Genomic DNA, 21,984 nt, shown 5'->3' with positions numbered 1-21,984 from the left:
ATTTGAAAAATAAACAAGAAGAGCAAGAGAGTAAAGCAGCAGAAGGGGTGAAGATAGGGATGGCGGGCATGTCTGGATGTAGTTGCCGTTGGCAGTGGGCGGAGGCGAAATCCATGGGAGTGGGCTGTTGGTTCCCTTCCTCAACTACCAAAAGGAGTTTCCGGCCTGTGATTGTTTCTGTTTCTGCTATCTCCGATAATAACTCTCACTCTTACACTAGCAGCGGAAGAAAGCTAGAAGAAGAAGGCATCAAAGGGTCAGGAACTACCGCCAGAGATCGCAGGTTGCTTAGAATTCGCCAAGAGAAACGACAGCGGGAATACGACCTCCTTAACAACTACCCTGCTTGGGCAAAGTAAGTAAGTTGATGAATTAATTGAATGAATGCTTCTATGATTCTAACTAAATAAATGGTTGCAGAGTCCTGGAAAACGCTTGCAAAGACGATGCTGAACTCCGTGCCGTTCTCGGAGATAGCATTGGCAACCCCGAACTCATGAGGAAACGAGTCGAAGATAGGGTGAGAAAGAAGGGTAGAGACTTTCAAAAGTCTAAAACAGGATCCGTCCTTGCTTTCAAAGTCACCTTCAGAGAGTATTATTCCTTTTCTCTTCTCTCACTATATAAATAATGCTATGGATCCATCATTTCATGTCATCTTTTATTACTCTTACAGCTTCAATCCACTTGATTCATATATCTGGTTTGAATTGTTTGGATCACCATCAGATCGGGATGTTAATCTAATTGGTAATGTAAGTGTGTTTCACTTACATTTTTAGCTTTTAATATTTATTTATAAAATCTTCCTGTTTTATTCATATACAATACAATATGCAGGTTATTCAATCATGGTATGTCATGGGTCGTCTTGGTGCCTTTAATTCTTCAAATTTGCAGGTTAGGCCATGCTCACTTCTCCTTCCCTTTATTTATTTATTCCATGGTTATTTTCTCTCTTTCCATCACTATTCGCTACATCTTCAGTTTTCTGTTGGTATCCAATAACTCCATGACACATGTTACATTTACAGATATGTTTCTTATAATGAAATCATACAATAAATATTTTCGAGTCTGTTGAGTGTTGACTTGAAATCATCTAAGTTCTGGCTCCATTTTTATATTTATCAAGAGAATAGAAAGGAGGAAGAGAATAGTGCACGGGAGAAAGTGTATTGAGATTCTGAAAACCAATGGTTTAAGTTTATTTATTTATACTATTGGGAAAAACACATTTATATTTTGCTTCCCTATTTGAATTGGTTTTATCTTGTGTTTTGCTGTGTTCTAGTCTGTCCGCAAGCCATTATGTGATGGATTATTTTCATATGCTAGACATGTTTCCCAATCTTCTTGGGCCTCATGTATAAACTTTATGGTAATCTTGATTGAATCTTCCAAATGTTATTGTCGATGAATTTGGAGAAGAATTTCCATAGGTGATTCGAGGCTGTGACTGTTAGTACCAATGCCTTTCTTTCTTCCTACAATGAATCTTTTTAATTGTGTTACTGTGTCTACTCTTCGGCTATGCAACATTCCAACTTGCTCTTCTAGCTGTGTACCATTTCTCCCACCATTCCAATGAATTTTTTTAGTTGTATCTACTGCCATGATGGGCTTTCTTGTAAATCTTCACATAGCAGGTCCCAAAATAAAAGGTGAGGGTTGTGTTAGGCAGTCAATAACCAATGTAAATCTTTGTCGAATGTTGAATCTCTATCACATGTGTGAATGGGTGAGACTGTTAATGTTAGGCTGTTGCTTGGAATCAACGCATTGTATGGCTCTAGTACAATGTCAAATGAGCAAGAGGTATTGCATCGCTTGCTGGATGTAGTGAAAAGTAAACAAAGGTTCCCACTTCAGTAGTGAATGAGTGTGGATAAAGAAGCTAAAAGGATGAGGATTTGTTTTGGAACATGAAACGTAAGCATATGCACATTATGGTAGTTCTTTTGTTAGATTTAGGCTTCTGAATATGCATAGTCGCACGTTAGCAGTATCTGGCTTGAATATTAGTGCTTGGATATCTATTGCCAACAATACTATGTTGTAGGATTATTTTCTTTCTATGTTTCAAACAACTAGGAATAAATATTTAGGAATATTAGTAATATGGTCTTGTTAATCAGTATCCTTAAGATATTGATTAAGGAATTAAAAGAAAAAAAATATTAATTATGAAAATTATAGGAGAACATAAAAAAGTTATAGACAACACAAATTTTTGCATTCCAATAAAAAAATTTCTTTTTTTAGTTTCTTAACCAATGCCCAAAGATGTCCAAAAGACATTGGTTAGCTTACCTTAGTAACATATTCCCTAAGACCCTAAAACACAATTATTGGTTAAATCTGTTGGAAACTAAGAAATCACCCATTAGACTCATTAAACTAGGAGTAAGACCCATATTTTGTGATTCTCAATAAAAGATAATAGTAAAGAGTGCATTTAAAAGAGTATCAAAGTATATTACTAACATCGCTCTAAATTATATTGACTTTCTTAACCCTGATAACAAATTTTTCTTTTATTGATTTTTGTGTTTGGAAATATTGTCCATTTTAGCTTAGTGCTAGATGCTATAGCCATGATATGCCTGGATTAGCTTTGAGTCGTGGCATTGTAGTCTATTTCTAGTTTCTTACTTGTAGCCGTTACCTTTTAACAAGCACTGAAGTATCTTGAATTGATGACAGCTGGCAAATTCATCAGTGGAGTATGATCCTCTATATGATGCAGATAAAGGTTTCAAAGTGATGCCGTCATCTTTCCATGATATCAGTGATATTGAGTTCCAGGAAAACTGGGGACGTGTTTGGTATTAGCTCTAGAACTCGACTCTTTAAAACTAAAATAAAAAACTTGTTTTATGACCTTAAAATGCACGGAGGTTAAAAATATTGACTGATAAAGATAAATTTAAACTATAATAAGATTTTTTAAAATAAGTTTATGCAATAAAAATTCAATATTAAAAGTATTAAATTCGCTGTAAAACTCGTCTAATTAGATATCGAAAAGTTGAGAAGTTTTCTTTAATCTCACGAAGCTTTTAGTATCTAAAAGGCCGTGGCATCTTTTAAAGAAGAGTATAGACTTAATAAGTTTCTATACGGACAATCACTAACTAATAAACAATGCCATTTACTTAAATACATGAATGTAGAAGAATATGAAATCATAATAGGGTATATATTTTTTTAAATAAAAGTTCTCTACTAATTTGATATATTGTAGAATATTCACCGTATAATTTATAAGCTGTCATTAAAAAATGGTTAATTTCTCATGTTGAGAATTATGATAAATTCACAAAAAATAATACGAATTTGCATAAACTCTAAACAATCCAAATGTTTTCCAGCAAAATTTCTATCAAAAGACAAAGTTCAAAATTAGTTACATAATCTTTTATTGACAAAAAAAAAGGTAATGTATACTCAAACAAAACTAATTAAAAAAACAGTAACATGAATTATTATTTTTTTGAAACTCAGTAACATGAATTATATCTATCGTGAAATGAACCAAGATAAGAAATTAAATTTTAGTAAAACAAACAATAGATAAATAACTGTTAACTTGATTCTCCAAGACACTTATGATTTATTTGGATTGCATGATTGAGACCGAGACACAAACCAGAAGAAGAGAGATAAAGAAGAAACATTCCAAATGTTTTTCAGAATAAGTAAAGACTAGGTCCCTTGTTATTCCTTTCAACCATTCTTACCAGGATTCTAGCATTTTCTTGTTGGAGGTGTTTAATACCTTTGCTAAGGATAAATAGAACAAGAAAAAAAGGTTAAATTACTTCGCAAGTTTCTGAACTATTTGATAATTTGTTATTAGGTCTTTGCACTATTTTTTTTCCTTTTCAATTGAGTCCTTGAATTTATATTTTTTAATTGGGTTTTTCCCACAGGAACCTAAGTAGTCCATTAATCTATTATTATCACCTCTGCATGTCTACACTAGTATTCTTACCTTTTTCATGTCAGTCACGTGGTTGAGAATATTGGATTCAAAACCTGTATAAAAAGAATATTGGCTTAAAGATGTAAGAATACTGGCCTGGAGATGTAAAAAATATACGGTGCAAAATTGTTGCAAAGGTGACAATATTAGATTCCGGGACTAACTAGGTCATTGTGGATCTGTGGTTAATTCTCTATCATGGCAAATAGACAGAAAGGCTCGGTTAACAAATAAATATAAGCTCCTGAAAAAAAATTGAGACAAAAAGATAATGAAGAAAGGGGAAGGAAGAGAAGTCTTGAAAAATATTTGGAGAAAATAAAGATTAATTTGGGTTGGTAAAATAATAACTAAAGTTTAGGTTGGCGAAGAAGTTAGAACATTGTGATAAAGACAGACTAATACATTTTAGCTTTATATACATATCTTACAGGGTGGACTTGGGTACATCTGATTATTTTGCAATTGATGTGCTCCTCAACTGCCTAACTGTCCTGAGCTCGGAGTAAGTTCGAATACCAAACTTCATGTTACAAAGTAGAGATGCTTGTCTTGTTAGTTATTTTGGAAAAGCAATTGTGATTGACCTCTATCTGAAATGGCGGCAGATATCATGGAATCCAACAAATTGTTTTTGGTGGTCGCCGCATGGGTGATTGGGAAGAGGGGATGACAAGCCCTGAGTATGGTTACAAATACTTCAAGATTTAAACTGGGACTTGTTGCAGCTATGCATTGTACTTTCCATTTTGTTCAAAAAGGGTTGTATAGTGCATTTGTGCATACGAAAAGGTAAACTTTTTGGGCGATGGCCATTCCTTTTATTTCGTATTGTTGTCACTTGGAGAAAAAAAATGTAGGAAGGAATAAAAATTGCATAAATAGAACAGAAACCTATAAATCGAAATCAAAAGTAAATGGCAAGAATATAAAGGACTTGACTGTGGTTGAAAACATGCATATTCTTCATTAACTTGTATTGCGACGTGCGTGGTGTTACAAAGATTTGTACAAGTATTTCAAAAATAAATAAATGGCTTTGCAGTTCCCTATTTATAATTTTTCAGCCTAACGATTCAAATTACAAATGTGTACAATTGCCTAAATTACCTACGATGTTGTCAATTGTCTGGGTACGTGTCCTCTTGACAACCACTTGAGACTGTTTGTCAGAATCATGCCTGATTCTCCCCAGGTGTTTGAGGATTGGATTGATTTTGAAAAGAAAAAAAAAAAAAAAGAATCATCCGATCGATTCACTTTGCTTTTTTAAATTCATTATTTAATCAGTTTCTTCGAAACATTAATCTAGTCCGATCCCGATTTGGATTGGATCGTTTTTTTTAGTTTAATCTTTTATTTTTTTCAGATAATATTAAAGAAATGATAACATTTATAATAAATATAACAAAAAAATAATTTAAAATATCAAATATTTTATGTTATTATATAATTAATAATATTATAATTTTTAAATATATTAAAATAAAAAATATATATTCTCTATCACAAATAAATTTATACTATTTGAAATTATATTTATATTTATGAATCTTAACTCAAATAGTTAATAAAAATAATCTTTGATTAAATATATTTTTTATAAATAAATATAGACTATGTGATAATTTTATAAATATAAAAAAAATACAAATACGAGTGATATTATCAAATTATGAATAAATATATAAATACATATAATTTTAGTTTGAATTGGATAAGATCAATTTTATAAATCTAATTTAAAATCTGATCCAATCCAATTAAAAAATTATGTTTTTCAAATTTTTTATCCATTCAATTTTTATTTATTCTTTAGTTTTTTAATCGGTTTTTTCAGTTCTCATTGAATCAATCAATTTATGAATGTCCCCGTAAAATTTCATGTTTTTTTTAGCGCTTTTTACTTTTTCCATATTCAAAGGGTCCTCAAATATTTCCGTACTATTTTTCTCTTGGTTTGACCATCTAAACTTGAGCCTTTGAAAGATTTTTCGAGTAATACTTTCTTTTGTTCTCTTCATCATGAGTCGAACAATACCTTCATTACCCAGTTTCCACCTTAGTCTGGATACATGCACTCCCGAAAGCCATTTTTGACAAATCCTCTTTCACACATGGGAATCAAATAACTTTTTACTCTTAAGTCTAAACAATTAGAAAATTTCCCAAGTGAAAAAAACATTTAGGCTATTTTCTCTTATGAAGAATCAAACTCAAGTGCCTAAAGATTAGTCAAAATAACCCAAAATATGGGAATTCTAAACAATTCATATAGTCCATAAATATCAGATCATTTGGCAAAGCTGTGATCTCATTTCTTAGCACATACATGACACTTATCCGTCGGCATAATTCACCAAAGCATTTTAAAAAAATCATACAAAAATATGCAACAAATAGAAATATGAACGGCACCACTCACTGTGTATAACCGCACTTAAAGAACCATAACAAAAATCATGAAATTTTGAAATAAGATTAGATAGGCAGTAGTATCTTGCGCCACATATTAGGTTAGTTATGGAACCGACTGAGATCTACACATTAAGCAGATATCGACAGGTTATAGTCAGCTGTGCAACCATCAGCAGAGGGTGACATGCCTCAAGCTTTGGCTTCGAGTATATGTCGCAGAATTAGCAGCTATCAGTGCCTCCACTAATCAATTACCATGAATTTTTAACAGCAATAAATGTACATACAGGAAAAGGCTTCATTCAATGCCAAATGACAATGCATCAAACTATTCGGTGGCTTGTATGGAGGTTTAAATCTTTAAAATGCACAAAACCCCTAAAAAGCACCGGTAAAACTTGAGCGGCGGAAATAATTGAATCAGGAAAAGATCACGAAACATCCTGCAAAGCCAGATTCAACTCTTGTGCAGATTTTGCAATTGATCCTCCTCTTCTACAGGGAAGAGACAACAAATAATGAGAAATTAGCACCAGAAATTTTAAATCACCCTAATAATATATCAACTCACTGACCCTCAGTTACTTGAAAGTATTCATGCTTTTTGAGCTTTCAAAATATTAATGTTTCTACATTTCCTCAGAATTTCTTGCTAAATATTTGAGAAACTATTTACAACTAGTCCACTACTAGCATTACCAAAAGCGGCTTAAATAAAAGGATTTTTTCTTTCAGAAAAGCCAAATAAATAAACTTGAACTCATACCTTGAAAGAGAAGGCAAAAAACGTTTGACTTTTTCAAGCTCTGTGAAGCAGAGGTTGCAACGCTCTAGCCTGAACCTCGTTAACAAACAAAAGATGAATGAATATGCGCATCTCACACACACACACACACATATATATATATATATATGGAAAGCCCTGAGGAGTTAACACCTGTTCTCTGCCTCGATATCGACACCAACAGGTTGTGTAGCTGATACGGTTGAATAGATTACTGAACCAAATATTCTGACCAGTTTCAATAGCATTTCCAAGGATATTCCTAGATGTCTACAGATATATAAATATCAAAATAGTCAACAAAACTAAATCTATAAAATTGTAATTTATAAATGTAAATATATAAAAGCACATCAAAATTCCTCATGTTCTACGTGGATATAATCTCAAGTCACAACACTGATGAAAACTTCGTAACTGGACAAAATTAAGGAAGTAGAGTCTTGGCAGCTGAGCTAAACAGGAAAGCCCAAGACACATTACAAGTGAATACTCGCAGAATTTATTAGAAAAATGATCATATATTATTGAAGCTGAGACATAAAACATGCAATAAAGAGCCAAAGTGCTTGCGCTCAATTGACACCAGCTCACAACTACAAGATAAAAGCTTGTACCTCCCCCACCCCTCATAAAGGTTAAATTATTTGGTAAGTCTTTATAATTTGTTGAATTTTAAAGTAGATTCAAATATTTTTAAAGTTTTAACAGAGTCCTTGTATTTCTATCAATCTTTAAATAGGTCGTACTTGCCGGCAGTCATTAACTTTTACTAAATCATAAACACCTATTTCCAAGTGACTTTATAATTTAGCAAAACTTGAATTGTTAAATAGATCTTAATGGAAATTAGCAAATAAGGACTTATGAAAAAAAATAGAAGTACAGGGATTCTGTTTAAAACATTCAAATTATAGGGACTTATTTAAAAATTTAGCAAAACTGCAAGGATAAAGGATCTACTGATTATTTTATCCCAGGAAAAAGACAATAGCCAAGATCCTTGAAAGAAATAATAAGTTAATAACTATTAAAATCCAGAAGTTCCTTCCCCTAGTGTTTGATTCCTTCAAATAGAAGAATTCAGTTTCCCAACCAGGTTTCTAAACAGGACTAGGATGCTTACAAGAAGTGAATAAATAATGGCTCAGCCTGTCATGTATGTCACTCATCAATTATATTCTGAAACAAACATTAACAACATACTTGTACTTGCTTGAGAATATAGTTTTAACATATCACAGAATTAAGGGACTGTTTGGTTTGAGAACAGATCTATTTCACAAAATACCACATTGTTTTCATTTTGTTTCCTATTTTCAAAAATTGTATAGGAAACAGTGAAAATAGAAAACAATAAAAAAAGTTAATGATTATTGATTACTATTTTCTGTACAACTTTTGAAAATAGGAAACAAAGTATAAACAAGGTGGCATTCTCATAATTAAAATGAAAATAGAAAGTGTTTTCTTAAATTAAATGGCCCCTAATTTACTAACTTATTATCATGTAAGGATCAATTGCAATTTAAACTAATGATTACTGATCAGTGTCACTCTCCTTGGATAAATTCCTTCCTCTTTCTCTCTCCACAAAATAAGAAAAACTCACAATTAATAGTTACTGCATAATACTGTTAAAAGTATCCTTTAAGCTGGTCCAATACACACAAATTGAGGGAAATTATATTTAATAAAACATCAAACAGAGTGAATCATCACTTTTATGATCCACCCCTTTCCCTTAAATCCCCAAAATGACCTCCTCATTCTTGCTGTTGGGAATACCTTCTACACCAGTTAGTTAGTACTCATATTGAGAGAGAATGATATCCAATGAAATTCAGACAAGGTTAATCATGGCCTTAGTTACCCACACATTGGATTATTCTAACACCAGTTTTCTCTAAAAATGATCTTCCCCCTCATTCCCACAGAAATCTGGTTATCATTTTCTTCTTCCTTTTCTCAATTTTGACAATATTTGTCCAGCACAATGCGTTTACACTGCTGCCTTGTATCAGAAGAGATATCACTCACCTTTCCATTTCACTTTGTAGAAGATCAGTTAGAAGTGGCAGAAGACCAGCACATATCTCAAGTGTAATGATATCAATTTTTTCCATTATAATGCTAACAACATCAGCAATCACCTGGAATAAATACCAATAAGACAGGAGTATTATGAGAATTTAACATTTGCAAAAAAATAAAAACCTTGTGTATACATATCATCGATACCACAAACAAGGACACAAAATAATAATGACATGCTGTAATGACAGGAAAAAAAAAGAAGCAAACTCAAGATGCTCACAGCATGATCATCCATCCTTGCCATTATGCCAATGACCTCCTTAACATCATTTCTTTCCCAACATCTGAAGACCATCTGCAGTATAATGCTTTCGAAGTTCAGTAAATGTACAAATGCAAGTAGGTCTGCTTCAGTTACCAAAATTCTATTTTAGTCTATAGAATTCGTAAATGCTTATTGAAGGATGTTTTTTCTTTTTATATAAAAAACCATGTTCTCATTTTGCTTGTTCAGGAAAATTGCTCTGGGTCAGGCTGTGGATCCGTCAGATTGGTTTTAGGGACAAATTCAACTTGCCCAAAGAAAAAAAGCTTACTTCAAACTTCAGAATGGTTAAGTTGGTTGCAGTGGTTTAGCGTATCTACGATTATAGAGGATTGATGGAATTTTCTGGTATAAATATTTGCTATTTTCTCTTTTTATGGGATAATTCTGGTATAAATATTTGTCATTTCCTCTTTTTATGGGATAAAATGGTCTTAGCTTCTCTGTGGTCCTTGGTGAATACCTTTTAAGAGTTCTTCATATGATATACAAAGTTATTAGCAAGCATTGTCAAGTAGATATGTTTTTTTCTTGTGCACTCGAGGTTATGACGTTATGTAAGTAGTAGACTTGAAACTCTATAGGATGGTATTGTAAGAAATCAAATATGTAGAAAATGTCCAATAATATCATCATTGTATCACGGAATATTTTAGAGTACCTGGAATATCTTAGGGGTGCTTTCCACACTTCAGTATTTCATGATTGGTTTCCTCATTTAATTAGGATTGAGTGTAGTATTAGTATAAACACCGTGTATGAATATTATATTCTATTATTGGGAGTTTGTTCTATCTCTCTCTCTTTCCCTACCTAAATCCTTATAATTTCAACAGATATATTATCATCTGATCATGAACTTCTCTTCTTGAGTATTTTTTGTTCTCTTATCTATGAGAAGAAAAAGATGCCGAAGCACATCATGTTCATCCAAGTTACCTTCCTACAACCGTGTCCTGTTGACATTTTAATAACATTCAAAGACCCTTGCTTGCTATCATATAACAGATAGCCGATACACAATTCAAAGGACTCAATTTAAACTATTAATAAAGTCATAATTAAATCATCAATACCTGTAACTTAGCTGAACGAGCCAGCATTGAACTAAGAAATTCGTCATGCTGTTCCATCACATCAGCAATGGAATCTTCATCGGTAGCAGAAACTGTAGCCTTCTCAGTGGATATAGAATGTGCTCTCTGTTTAACTTTGAGGAATAAGGAAATTACATACTCCAATAAAAAGAAAACAGGGAAAAGGACACAAGATAAAAGCAAACAACTATGTCTCAGTACAATTAAATCAAACATTAAGGCAGTGTTCGGAAGGAAGATTTCTTAAGTTTCTCAAGAATCTTAGGTTGTGAATGTTGAATTCCCATGTTTGGTATGACAATTTTAATAATCATTCCTAAGAGTTTAACATTCCCAGAAATTATTTTTTAACTGTGTTTCCCAGTAAAATTTTCCTATGGGAGGGGTGGAGTCCAAGATTCCCATGAAGGGGGGAAGTTTTTTATAATGCAAAAACACAATTATGTCCTTCAATTCCAGTAATATTTTAGATATTCCCAGGAAATATGATTCCTAGGAAACATGATTTCCAAGAATGAAAAAAGATTACATTCACCAAACCCCCCCTAAGTTGCTTCTAAATATATGAACTCTCCAAGTTCAACATGACTGTCCTAACTCATTAAGATGTTGCATATATTTTTCTGATAGAAATGTGCACGATTAAACTATTTTCAATAGATTTCCTTTATATAATAAGAAAATTCATTAAGAGAAACAAAAGTACAAAGGAGGATATATCCTCTCTGGTCAACCAAAACAGAAAAAAGTTAAAATAAAGAATATAAAACAAAGGGAAAATCCAGCTATCTCTTAATCATATATAAACTGCACTCAACTAGTGTTCTTAATCATAGATAAACAGCACCCATATAGTGTTAATGGTAATGTATTTGATGTATAAGCAAGGTAAAAGACACATTCTCTCCTGTGATTCTCTTAAAAATGAATTTCAATAGGACAATAACTAATATCATAACAGCCAGGAAAGAAAAACAAGGCCAATGGAACACATAATCTGGTGGTCATAAGTGCCTGATGAGTGATGGGGCCACATCAGGTTTGACATGAAGAATATCTCACAGCTTATGTATCAGGTAACATGACGTCCAGGTGATATGCTACTTTCTTCAAGCCAGGCAAAGCAGCATGCAGTTGAGACCAAAGCATCTTTAAGACTATGGTTATTAAACTCTATGGATTTAAAATTTTAGAGAAATGCTAGCAACAAACTCTTTTGAACACACTCTTTACTATAAAGGAGAACAATCTCCACTTGTATACAATTTTACTGTTTTCACTTTGAACTACAGCCTAATGTTTCTACAAAAGAAAAATACAATAATATTGAGATAAAAAACTACAACATGTTACCAAAATTGCAAACATGTAATACCAGCAATAGTAAAATATATCAAGGAGATAAGGAAAAAAATGCACGCCTTAAACATGTTTAGAATTTTTATGATGTTTTATACTAGGAAGAATAAGAATAAGAACAGAAACAGAGATACAAAGGAGTGGTAGGTGTATGAAAGAAGGAAGAAAAGGGAAGCTAAGAGAGGAGTATCCTTAAGAGATCAAGGGACAAGAGAGGTGTGGTCAATTGAGGAGTTAGTTATGGGACAGGGAGAAATGATAAATTTAGGAGAAGGAAGGAGATATAATAGTATGAGTGGAGGGAGATATATGATTAAGGTAAGGGGGATGAGAGAAGGGTGGAAAAAAAGTAGTGATAGAGGAAAGCTAAGGTAAGCCTATTCTTAAGCCAAAAGTGAGGTTCAAGGATCCATTAAAGCACTGTCATTTTCTTCCTTTCGGTAATCTTTGGTTGCAGTCTGAGATTTGCAGAATCTCATTTTTGCAAGGAGCTGAGCTTATAAGTGTTTCTTATTTGTATATTTCATCTGTCATTAGTTCCCATCATATTACATGCAGCACTTTTCACAAGCACAAGCCAAAAGAAAACAATTACGGTTTACCCCTTGGCCCTTATAGTAGAAAGGGTACACATACAAAAGAAGTATAACTATATAAGAGTCCACTTATTCTGACACTAACTTTAATGCCCTCTCCAAAATAAATAAAAATTTATGCACATTCTTACAGAAGAAAGGTTTGATTATACAAGTATTTCTTTGTGCTCTTTAAGTTTTATGTCTGTAAACAAAATTATGATGCATTAATCATCACATATAACAGAAGGTAGAAATAGAAAGGCAAGAAAATTATCATAGCAGACAATATGAAGAGGTATAATACCCCACTGAAAGGGAGCACATGAACTGATGATATCCTTCCATGAGAAATCCCTTGTCTAGGTCCCTCATAATTAAGAGATCGTTCCCTCTTTTCTAAATTGAGAAGTGAGCGCATTCTCCCTATATATGATAAAAAGCATAAAATTAAGAAACCATTTATATTAATGACAATCAACAATTTACACAAAGAAAGATACCTCCTTTTTGTACTTCGACAGAGCATACATCTCTGTTTACTTTCAGTCCTCGAGCTTCATCTGGCACAAGACAGAACTCTAAACACTATTAATACACCATCCAACAGAACAAAGACATCCAGATTTTCACTAACAAATACTCAACAATCATTGTAACAACCATAACATGGTGCAGTGGACCTTCACACCATTTTTGGGCATTAGGTTACATTGGCTACGTAAGATTATGTTTAGTCTCATTATATCCTTGAATTCAGTGTCCATGTAAATTCACACAGAGATCAAAACAGCTACATGCAGAACACTAAAGAGAACACATAAGCACAGGCCCTTCCCATGACAAGTTGAGATGCATTGATAAACCTCTAATCATTCCTAATAAGCAAATCATGTTGGAAAGTTAAAGCTTCCTGCAAGTTAACACTGTGACTTGAGACCTATGCCTGACAAAATTATTAACAGCATATTACTTTTAGATGTTAGGATGACTGGGAAAACATGTCATCTTTTCTTATAACATCCCATATTCATGGAAGCCCAAAGCATAAAACAAGAATGGCTTGCTATAGTAATACTAATTAAAGGTCAATTTCTGTTATTGCAGATTGGGGCTTCTCGACATAGCACAGAACTCACTTTTATACAAAGTTTTTTTTTTACAGGCATGGTAGTCAATCAATCTAAGTTTATCTTCCGCAAAACTAATTTCCATCCCACACTTGTATTACTTTCTTATTGTGAGTAACACAAGGGCCTTCTCGCTCAGGCACATGACATGTATTGAGATAATATCTAGAGAAACAAGAAATACTATCTGTCAAAAAAATCACTCAACAGCTTAAGTCATTAAGTACTTAAAAATGACCTTGATTAGATTAGACATGTTACCTTCACATGAAAGTTTATTACATGTAGATATTAGATAAAGCACATTAATCAATAATTTGGCCAAAGATTTTTTTTAAAATTCATACAATAAATCGGTTGAAATTATAAGATCTAGATATGTATCATCTTAGAATGTGGGTTTGGGCCTAACTCAACCCCAAAAGCTAGCACATGGGGTGAGGATTGCCCCCCACTTATATATTCTATCTTTGCCTTATCTCTAAGAAAATTTGGGACTTGGTTTTTTCCAATACACCCCCTCAAGCCCAGACACTTTTGGGCTTGTTGTGTGGATAATAATATGGTGGGTGGCTTGTTTAATGGATCTACGATAGTCTCGGATATCATTTAAGAATGTGGATTTGGGCCTAACTGAACCCCAAAAACTAGCTCATAGGGTGAGGATTGCCTCTCACTTATATACTCTATCTTAATTTTATTTCTAGTCGATGTGGGACTTGGATTTTTCCCAACATGAAAGGAGTAAGAGAGAAAGCAAAGAACAGACTCCTAGTAGTTTGTATTAGATTAATATGGTGTAATAATAATTTGTTAATTTAAAAACACAAAAATGTTATCATTTTTTTTTCAAGCTCGAAAGGTGAAGTCCTCGGTATCAAAGGGTGTATTGGAATCTCACATTGACTAGTAATATGGCCAACATGGTGTATATAAGTGAGGGAAACCCTCACTGCAAGCCCAAATTCTAAAAAGTGTATTACAATTACAAGTACAAGCCTAAGCACACAAATACAATAAGAACACCAAACCTAATCAGAGAGGGTACTAAATTGGGAAACAATGCCCAACATTGCTTGTCATTTATATATTAATTGATTCCACAATAATTTTTTATAAACAAAGAACTAAATTTAATAAGAAACAAAGGAGAGGCAAAAAAGCTAGAGGTTAATAAATCCTGAAAAACTAAACCAAGAATGAAAGGAAATGCAGTAATGAACACAAAATAAAATAGGAACATGATGCGTGTAACACAGCATGCTAATCTCTCTAAAAGATATAATCTAATGATCTGTTAAGATATTCTAAGATATTTGTACTTTTGTAGATATTCTTACAACATCATTTGCTTAAGCAGTCTCAAGACTATGGTCAAACAACCATTTGACAAAAAAGTTGTTAAGGACTTAGACAATTGCAATAACACTAACAGTACAAGTTAAAATTAAATAGATTATGACAAAATAACATATAGCATAAATATCAATGGAAAACAAGCATAGTTGTGTTGTTGTCGTTGATGCTAACCCGTAATTGTATTAGCTAACCATAGGTCTGCTCTCGTTGATGCTAGGCTGTTTGTAAATCCGTACCACTTGTACTGCTTACATTAATATATAATATATCTACTTTTGCCGATCAAAAAAGAAAATAGTTGTGTTGTTGTCGATATAGGATTTGTGTAAAACTTCATGCTGATTACTAGCACTGGGCTCTATCAATTTATTCATATTTGCCAGTCTCAAGAAGCCTAGTATAATTTAAGCTTTTCAAAGATGTAGAAATACCTTGCGTTGAGCTTACAGAAGCAGGGAAATTATTTTTATCTGCAAAACCACTTAATTCACTACCCTTAGAAGCTGCAGATTCGATTACAGGAGAGAGGGGCTTATCCACATCATCTCTGTTGTTCGGAAATTTACGTACATCTGCTGCCTTTGACTGTGAGGGGAATGGCATCGTTCTTCCAGAAACACCAACTTCTTTTCTAGAATCAGCCACAGGCTCTGACCTCATGCTAGTTCTGGGGACAATTACGGGTATAATATCTGATTTATTGATAAGTGGAGCACTGGACGTTGTATGAGATTTCAAAGAACTCTTTTTCTGAGCTGTTGTATTAAGCACTGTTGTTGAACCACCGGGTACTGTTTTGGGTCCAGAATTCAAATTGATCCTTTGAGGAGTACTTGGTGCACTTCCTGTGGCTTCATGCAATCCATAAGTCACATAGTGAGCAAGTAATGATATTAATTGAAAATAGGATCCAAATGGATCCAGATACAATAAAGATTACTCAAACAATTCAATCAAAACAAATGCAAAAAAATAAAATAAAAGATTGAAGACAGAGGAAGAATATATACATGCTAGACATTTTCCCTCCTTTAAGGGGTCTGAATCTTGAGAAACGGACAACCTTCCAAGAGATCTTGTTTCTTTTAGTAATTGATCTGGATTTTGTGAAACAGATAGCCTAGCCTTAGCAGTGATCTCATTCAGTACAGTCATATTTCCACTTGAAGATTTAGTTTCTGAATGGCCATTTAGATGGTTCACATTATTAAGTGCATAAGGTTCTATACGCTGGACAAGAGGTCAGAAATGTAAAAAGGCACATTAGTATTAAATGGTATCAAATACAACATTCCTATAAGCCGCAGAAATTTCTCTTTAAGATAAGTGCATTTACCGAGATGTCCACAACCCAGACTCCAACACAGCTTTGATTGTATGAGCAGCCAAGAAGTTTTCCTTCATGAAAATTAAGATCTGACAATCTAGACCAACCCACATCCACCATATCATGGCATCTTATAGGTTCCCAAGAGAAAACCTAAACAGAACCAAGCAGAGCATCGTCACCTTGATAAATGATTACCTTAAATAAATCAACTAAAAATGGGCCTTACCTTCAAACTCTCATGTAAACCACAAAGCAGGGTCCTCCCATCAGGACTAAAAGTAAGAGAACGCACTCCAGTTGTCTAAAAAATAAAATAAAAAACAAATAAAACAAAATTATCTTGATTAATTGATCCTAAACTGATCATCCAGGAGAAAATGGTAAATTTACTAAACAAAAAGTACCTCAGGACCAGCTGAACCAATAAGCTCAAAGGTTTCAAGATCCCAGAATTTAACTGTTCTATCTGCCGAGCCTAAACGTGGGAAAGAGATAAATGAAATAAAAATTACACTTGACTTCATTCAAATTAAAAAAAAATGGATGCATCCAAAAGAAAACCCAAGAATCCAGCACTGTATGTGATGTGGTATAAATAAAATAACAAAGTTGTCAACAATTATTATTATTTGTTTATTTTTTTTATAAGAAAATTTCTCTGTGTTTAAACTTAGGTTATCCCATGTTAAATATTATTGTGTTCAGTAAGTTATATTGTGTTAATTGTGATTGATTGGGTGTGTATGTTAGGTGAGCCCAATGTGCTGGACTGCTGGTTTCCGTTAGTTAAGGAGTTTGAGTTAGTGATTATTACTTAGAACTTTAACAGAATATGACAAAGATAGGCTATAAAGAGATAGGGAGAGAAGACCAGAGGTATTCAGTTTGGAGATTGGTTGTGTGGAGGGAGAGATCTAAGGCTCTTGAAATCCTGAGAGGAACAACTTGTATTCATCCTTTCTCTTCTTAACCTGGGTTCACCATTGATCCAGCCTAAGGAGATCTCATCAATAAACTTTTATCTTTTCTTTCATTCTTTCTCTAATCTCTGAACCAATAGTTATCAACTTATCAACTGATATAGAGCTCCTACTCTGAGGAGTCTTTCAAGGTGCACACAAGAATGAAAACCAAACTGGAATTCTAGGGAGAGGGCACAAATCTTCAATGAAACAGGTTGAAGAAGACGGTCTCAGCAGACAAGGAGAGACGAGGAGCTGTAGTAGGTTGGATGAAGAGGCTGGAAGATATATCAGAAGGGTTATCTCGAAATTTCCAAAGGGGGAGGGGGTAGCATATCCTTTTGGAGGAATTAATGCTAAGGAGATTGGTTTTGGTGGGAGAAATAGTTGACCTGTCACACCAGTAAGGTGCTAATTTTCATGATTTCATCAGAAAAGTAAGACTAACCTGTTGCTAGTAGAAACTCATTGGGATGAAAATCTATACATTGGATCTGGCCCTCGTGACATTTAAAATCATGCAAGAGTTTCCCCGCAGTCAGATCCCATAACTGCAAACATATACATGATAATTTACATCAATTTTTTTCCAAACAAAAAAATAGGTTCTCATTTACAAGTTTAGCACAACCATACGAGCCAAATTTACATTAATCACAATCCATAAAAATATTAAGATATACATATTGCAAATTATGCACTAAGTCCATGATAATGAGTAAAGAACTTTACAGACTTTGAAGAAGTCATACTAAAGTCTAAAGTAAATCAACATTAGATAGCTCAATCCAAAATACAGTGGCAAAGGGGATATTTCTTTTATATATATACACACAAAGAGACAAACAAGGGGGAAAAAGATGCAAAAAGTAATCATTATAATTTATAAGTAAACTGAAGAAAGCATCAAGGCTGGCCAATCTGTCTGTCACTAGGAGCAACTTCTTGAAATAATAGGCCAATATATCCTCCAACACAAGGGCAAAAAGATATAAAAAAGAAATAACAGTAAGTATACTCAAGAATGCAGTAAGGCTGCCCAATCTCTCTGTGTGTCACTAGGAGCAGGCAACTCTTTGAAACAGCCATAAGCTCAACAGCAAAGAAAGGCCAATAAACATTACCCTATCCTAAAGCAAGTTTATGGCAAAGGACATCCTTAAAGCAAATGCAAGTATTTCCCTCCAATCAAATGCACCAAATGACCGCAGAAACAGCACACAACCACAAAATTAGCCTCCTTATTTTTGCCGAACCTTTTATAAAGAGAAGTGCAAAGTTAAGGGACACATTCCATGTTTACAAAGAAAGTCATCTTTTTCTTTGGCATTGTTTGGATTGTGAAAGGTAAAGTACATGATAAGCTTCAATATGACCATTCTATACACCCCTAAAGAGCAGCCACCTCAAGAAATCTACAATTAAGGTGAAAAGAAAAGGAGAAAAAGGGCCACCTTGCCTCACAAACCAAGATTAGATTCCCATTCACAATCAATGAGAAAGTAGCAATCCACAATAAACAACACCAGGTGACTTCATAGTACACCTAGAAAGTTGCAAATCCCACCATGGATAGCTTAAATTCTTACTTACTTTATCCTTACTACCATTACCATGTGTATACCCTCAAGGCCTCAAATTATCATGTTTATTATGTTCACCTTTTTATTTGTTCTCTCTTACTGAACCAGCATTTCATGAAACATTATATTATGGTCACGGCAGTAGACAGCTGAACTTGCTCTTTATCTTTGAGGGTATCCATCGTCATGTATTTCACCCACCAATTTTCATTACATCCTCCCCGACATGGAGCAAGCTTGAACCATGATTCTTAATTATGGTTATTTGAGACAAAACATGCAAGACACAACTATATATGGTTCAATATGATTGACTACTTTCTTCTTTTATAGTTGACATACAATATTTAACAATAATACAAACTATTTCAGTATTTCTTTGAAATCTGTCATATATAAGTTTGAAGGAAGGCACTGTAAGCATGTTGGTTAAAACAAACAGAGATAATAGAGAAGTTCAAATTATTTATGTGCATAGATGATAAATAACCATGTTATGAAATCTGACTCTGTTAACATCAAGAAAAAGGAAGTCAATTCTAACCTTTACAGTATTGTCCTCTCCACCTGAAACAACCCAGCGCCCATCCGGGGTAAACCTAATTGCATTTACCCCTCGAGTGTGGCCTTTGTAAGTATGGATACAACCCTTCTTTCTGATGTCCCATATCTTAAGATTAGTGTCTAAAGAACCAGATGCAAAGAACTCTCCAAAAGGATGGAAGTCCACTGATGTACAATTGGACCTATGACCAGTAAGAGTACGAACAACTACCAAAGAAACATAGCAAGTCAAAGACTCAATTTAAAAAATTTATGGTGAAAATACTGAAAAAAATTTGTGAGACTATTCAAATCTTTTTTCATTGGTGTTTTAAAACCATTAAAAGAAATGGCAAGCAACCGCGTACTCTTTGCCTCTTCTAAGTCCCAAAGTTTGATAGTACCACTTGCAGCTCCAGCAGCTACCAACACTTCAGAGGAATCAAAGCTTACAGAATCTATTCCACTTGAATGTCCTGACAGGCTCTGCAAAAGGAGAAACAGCTCTTACTGAAAATAGATAAACAAATTTTCTCTCTTTTCTGTTAAAGGAATATATTTTTATGAAGTATGAATGAGACAGACAAAAACAAATAAAAAGATGATAGCAGTATTATGTATATAAAACCAAGAAACAATGCATCTAGACCAATCAGTTGTCTAAAAGGGCCAAGGGGACATCCCAATAAGCTACACCTGTTGTGTTGTCTTTAACTGAACCAAGAAAAAAAAATGGAATCCACTCTCTTCGAACATCTGAGAAAGGAATCCCTTTCATACTTCATGAAATAAATACCATAAGAATGCCAAAAGACAAAAAAAAACAAGGGGATTATTCTAGCCTTAAAATTTTTTGGTGTGTTTACATTTGATTCCAACCAACTACACTAAAGCCCAGCATACGAGGGGCATATTCACAATATGTAAGAACAAGCCTAAATAAAAGAAATAGAAATGATGATGTCATGATGACACATCAAGTATAACTGAAATTAATCTGATGCTACCTTGACAAGAAGTTCTGATCCAAAAGCATCCAAACAACATTTTCCTCACAGTGACCATTTAATGTGCAAGTTAGCTTTGAACAGAATTGAAATGTGAAAGGGCACAAAGAAAACAATGCATAAGAACAATGAAATCCTTGTCCAGAGATGAGGAGAGGAGAACGAACGAACCAGTATGGCATTAGGTTTGCCAATAGCCCAAAGATTGACCTTGTGATCTTCACCTCCAGTGACAAGAACCCTGGATGATTTCCGTCCAATCTTGAGGCAATTGACAGTAGAAGCATGTGCTACAAATTCCTCTGGACATAACTCGTCAAGGCCAGCCAAGTCACACACACACACAAAGAAAGACTCTAACATAATAACAAAGTAGAGAGAGATCTGCAGATAGAAAATGAAGGGCGAGTGCATAGATAGATCAAACAAAATGTAAAGCACAGACAGACAAGAGATGAAGGATACGAAGCTTGTAAGCCCGTTTGGTAGTCATTGGTAAGAATGAATCAAAACCCTAGCAATTGTAGTTGTGAAAGGAACAGCAGCTCTCGATTTGAGACATTCGAGAGATCTAATTAGGTACTCTTACTCTAAGATTATTCCCAGATCTTCACTACCCACAGCTGCCCCCGGAGCCGACAAAATAAAATAAATGTGTTAGTTAGTGACTTCGGATCAAAATCAAAGTGAAACTGAAATGAAACAAAGACGAACCTAACCTTTATTTGTTGGCATTCGGTAAAGCGCGGTTGGTTGCAGTTGCAGTTGCAGTTGCACAGAGCGAACAAATAATAATGCTGTTTCAGATAGATAGATACATTCACTTTTGCCTGCTCTTCTTAAACTTATTACAGTTTTAGCGCGCGCTCTAGCAGAGAGAGAGAGAGTGTGTAGCACAAGATAAGCATGAAAAATTTAGGAGTAATAATGCTGCTATTGCCACCGTGGCATGTACCAAAGGCTTCAGTTTCCTCTATCACCGTAGGCGCAGGCACAGCCAAGATCTGTGTGACTGTGAGAGAGCTCTAACAAAGAAGAGAAGAGAGTAGAGAGGCGCTTTCACGATCTGTGTGTGTGACTCTGCCCCTCGGTAGTCGGTAATGATAGTGCTTATGTTCAAATTAACCTGACTGATTGAGAGTGGGAAGGTTCAAAATCAAAATATCAAATATAAAAAAAAAAAATAAGGAAAATCGGTAAATATGAGAAAGCAACGTTCCACGTTTTATCCTTTTTCCTCCCTCCTTTCGCAAATCAAAATCAAAAATTGAAAAGACCCCGCAACAAAACTCAACTCCTTCCCTTCACCTTTCTGATCTTTACTTACCTTCTTTAATCATTCATCTCCCACTCACAACCACAATTTGCTTTCTTTTTTCATTTTCATAAATTGTTTCGATTTTTTTTTGTATAGCTTCTATAGTTTTTTGAGTAATATTTCTCCTCTCTTATGTGTGACATTTTCTTATGTTTAGCTTTAGTTTAAT

The 21,984-nt window shown here is 34.0% G+C and overlaps 2 protein-coding genes and 1 long non-coding RNA gene across 3 annotated transcripts; 2 read left to right on the top strand and 1 right to left on the bottom strand.

Moving 5' to 3' along the window:
* Positions 1-4,948, top strand: LOC100799019 (uncharacterized). The gene is made up of 7 exons (NM_001255108.3): positions 1-355; positions 421-594; positions 677-755; positions 841-900; positions 2,707-2,828; positions 4,422-4,493; positions 4,597-4,948. Exons 1-7 carry the CDS (start codon positions 60-62, stop codon positions 4,697-4,699), a joined length of 906 nt encoding a protein of 301 aa, NP_001242037.2. The 5' UTR covers positions 1-59; the 3' UTR covers positions 4,700-4,948.
* A 1,442-nt stretch (positions 4,949-6,390) lies between these two features.
* Positions 6,391-21,984, bottom strand: LOC100788097 (katanin p80 WD40 repeat-containing subunit B1 homolog KTN80.3). The gene is made up of 19 exons (XM_006603734.4): positions 21,217-21,984; positions 20,963-21,120; positions 20,669-20,799; positions 19,859-19,976; positions 19,492-19,718; positions 17,813-17,915; positions 16,807-16,877; positions 16,629-16,703; positions 16,409-16,552; positions 16,083-16,302; positions 15,504-15,923; positions 13,087-13,146; positions 12,891-13,009; positions 10,629-10,754; positions 9,508-9,582; positions 9,231-9,343; positions 7,344-7,460; positions 7,173-7,241; positions 6,391-6,901 (listed from the first exon to the last, which is right to left on the bottom strand). The coding sequence occupies exons 2-19, from the start codon at positions 20,988-20,990 to the stop codon at positions 6,838-6,840; spliced, it is 2,280 nt and encodes a 759-aa protein (XP_006603797.1). The 5' UTR covers positions 20,991-21,120; positions 21,217-21,984; the 3' UTR covers positions 6,391-6,837.
* Positions 9,489-9,994, top strand: LOC121174155 (uncharacterized). Its single transcript, XR_005889998.1, has 2 exons — positions 9,489-9,626; positions 9,742-9,994. It is a non-coding gene; the product is annotated as an uncharacterized lncRNA (long non-coding RNA).

Source organism: Glycine max, chromosome 19, assembly GCF_000004515.6.
Source record: "Glycine max cultivar Williams 82 chromosome 19, Glycine_max_v4.0, whole genome shotgun sequence".
NCBI classification, from domain to species: Eukaryota; Viridiplantae; Streptophyta; class Magnoliopsida; order Fabales; family Fabaceae; genus Glycine; species Glycine max.
This window is presented reverse-complemented; position numbering and strand designations above follow the sequence as displayed.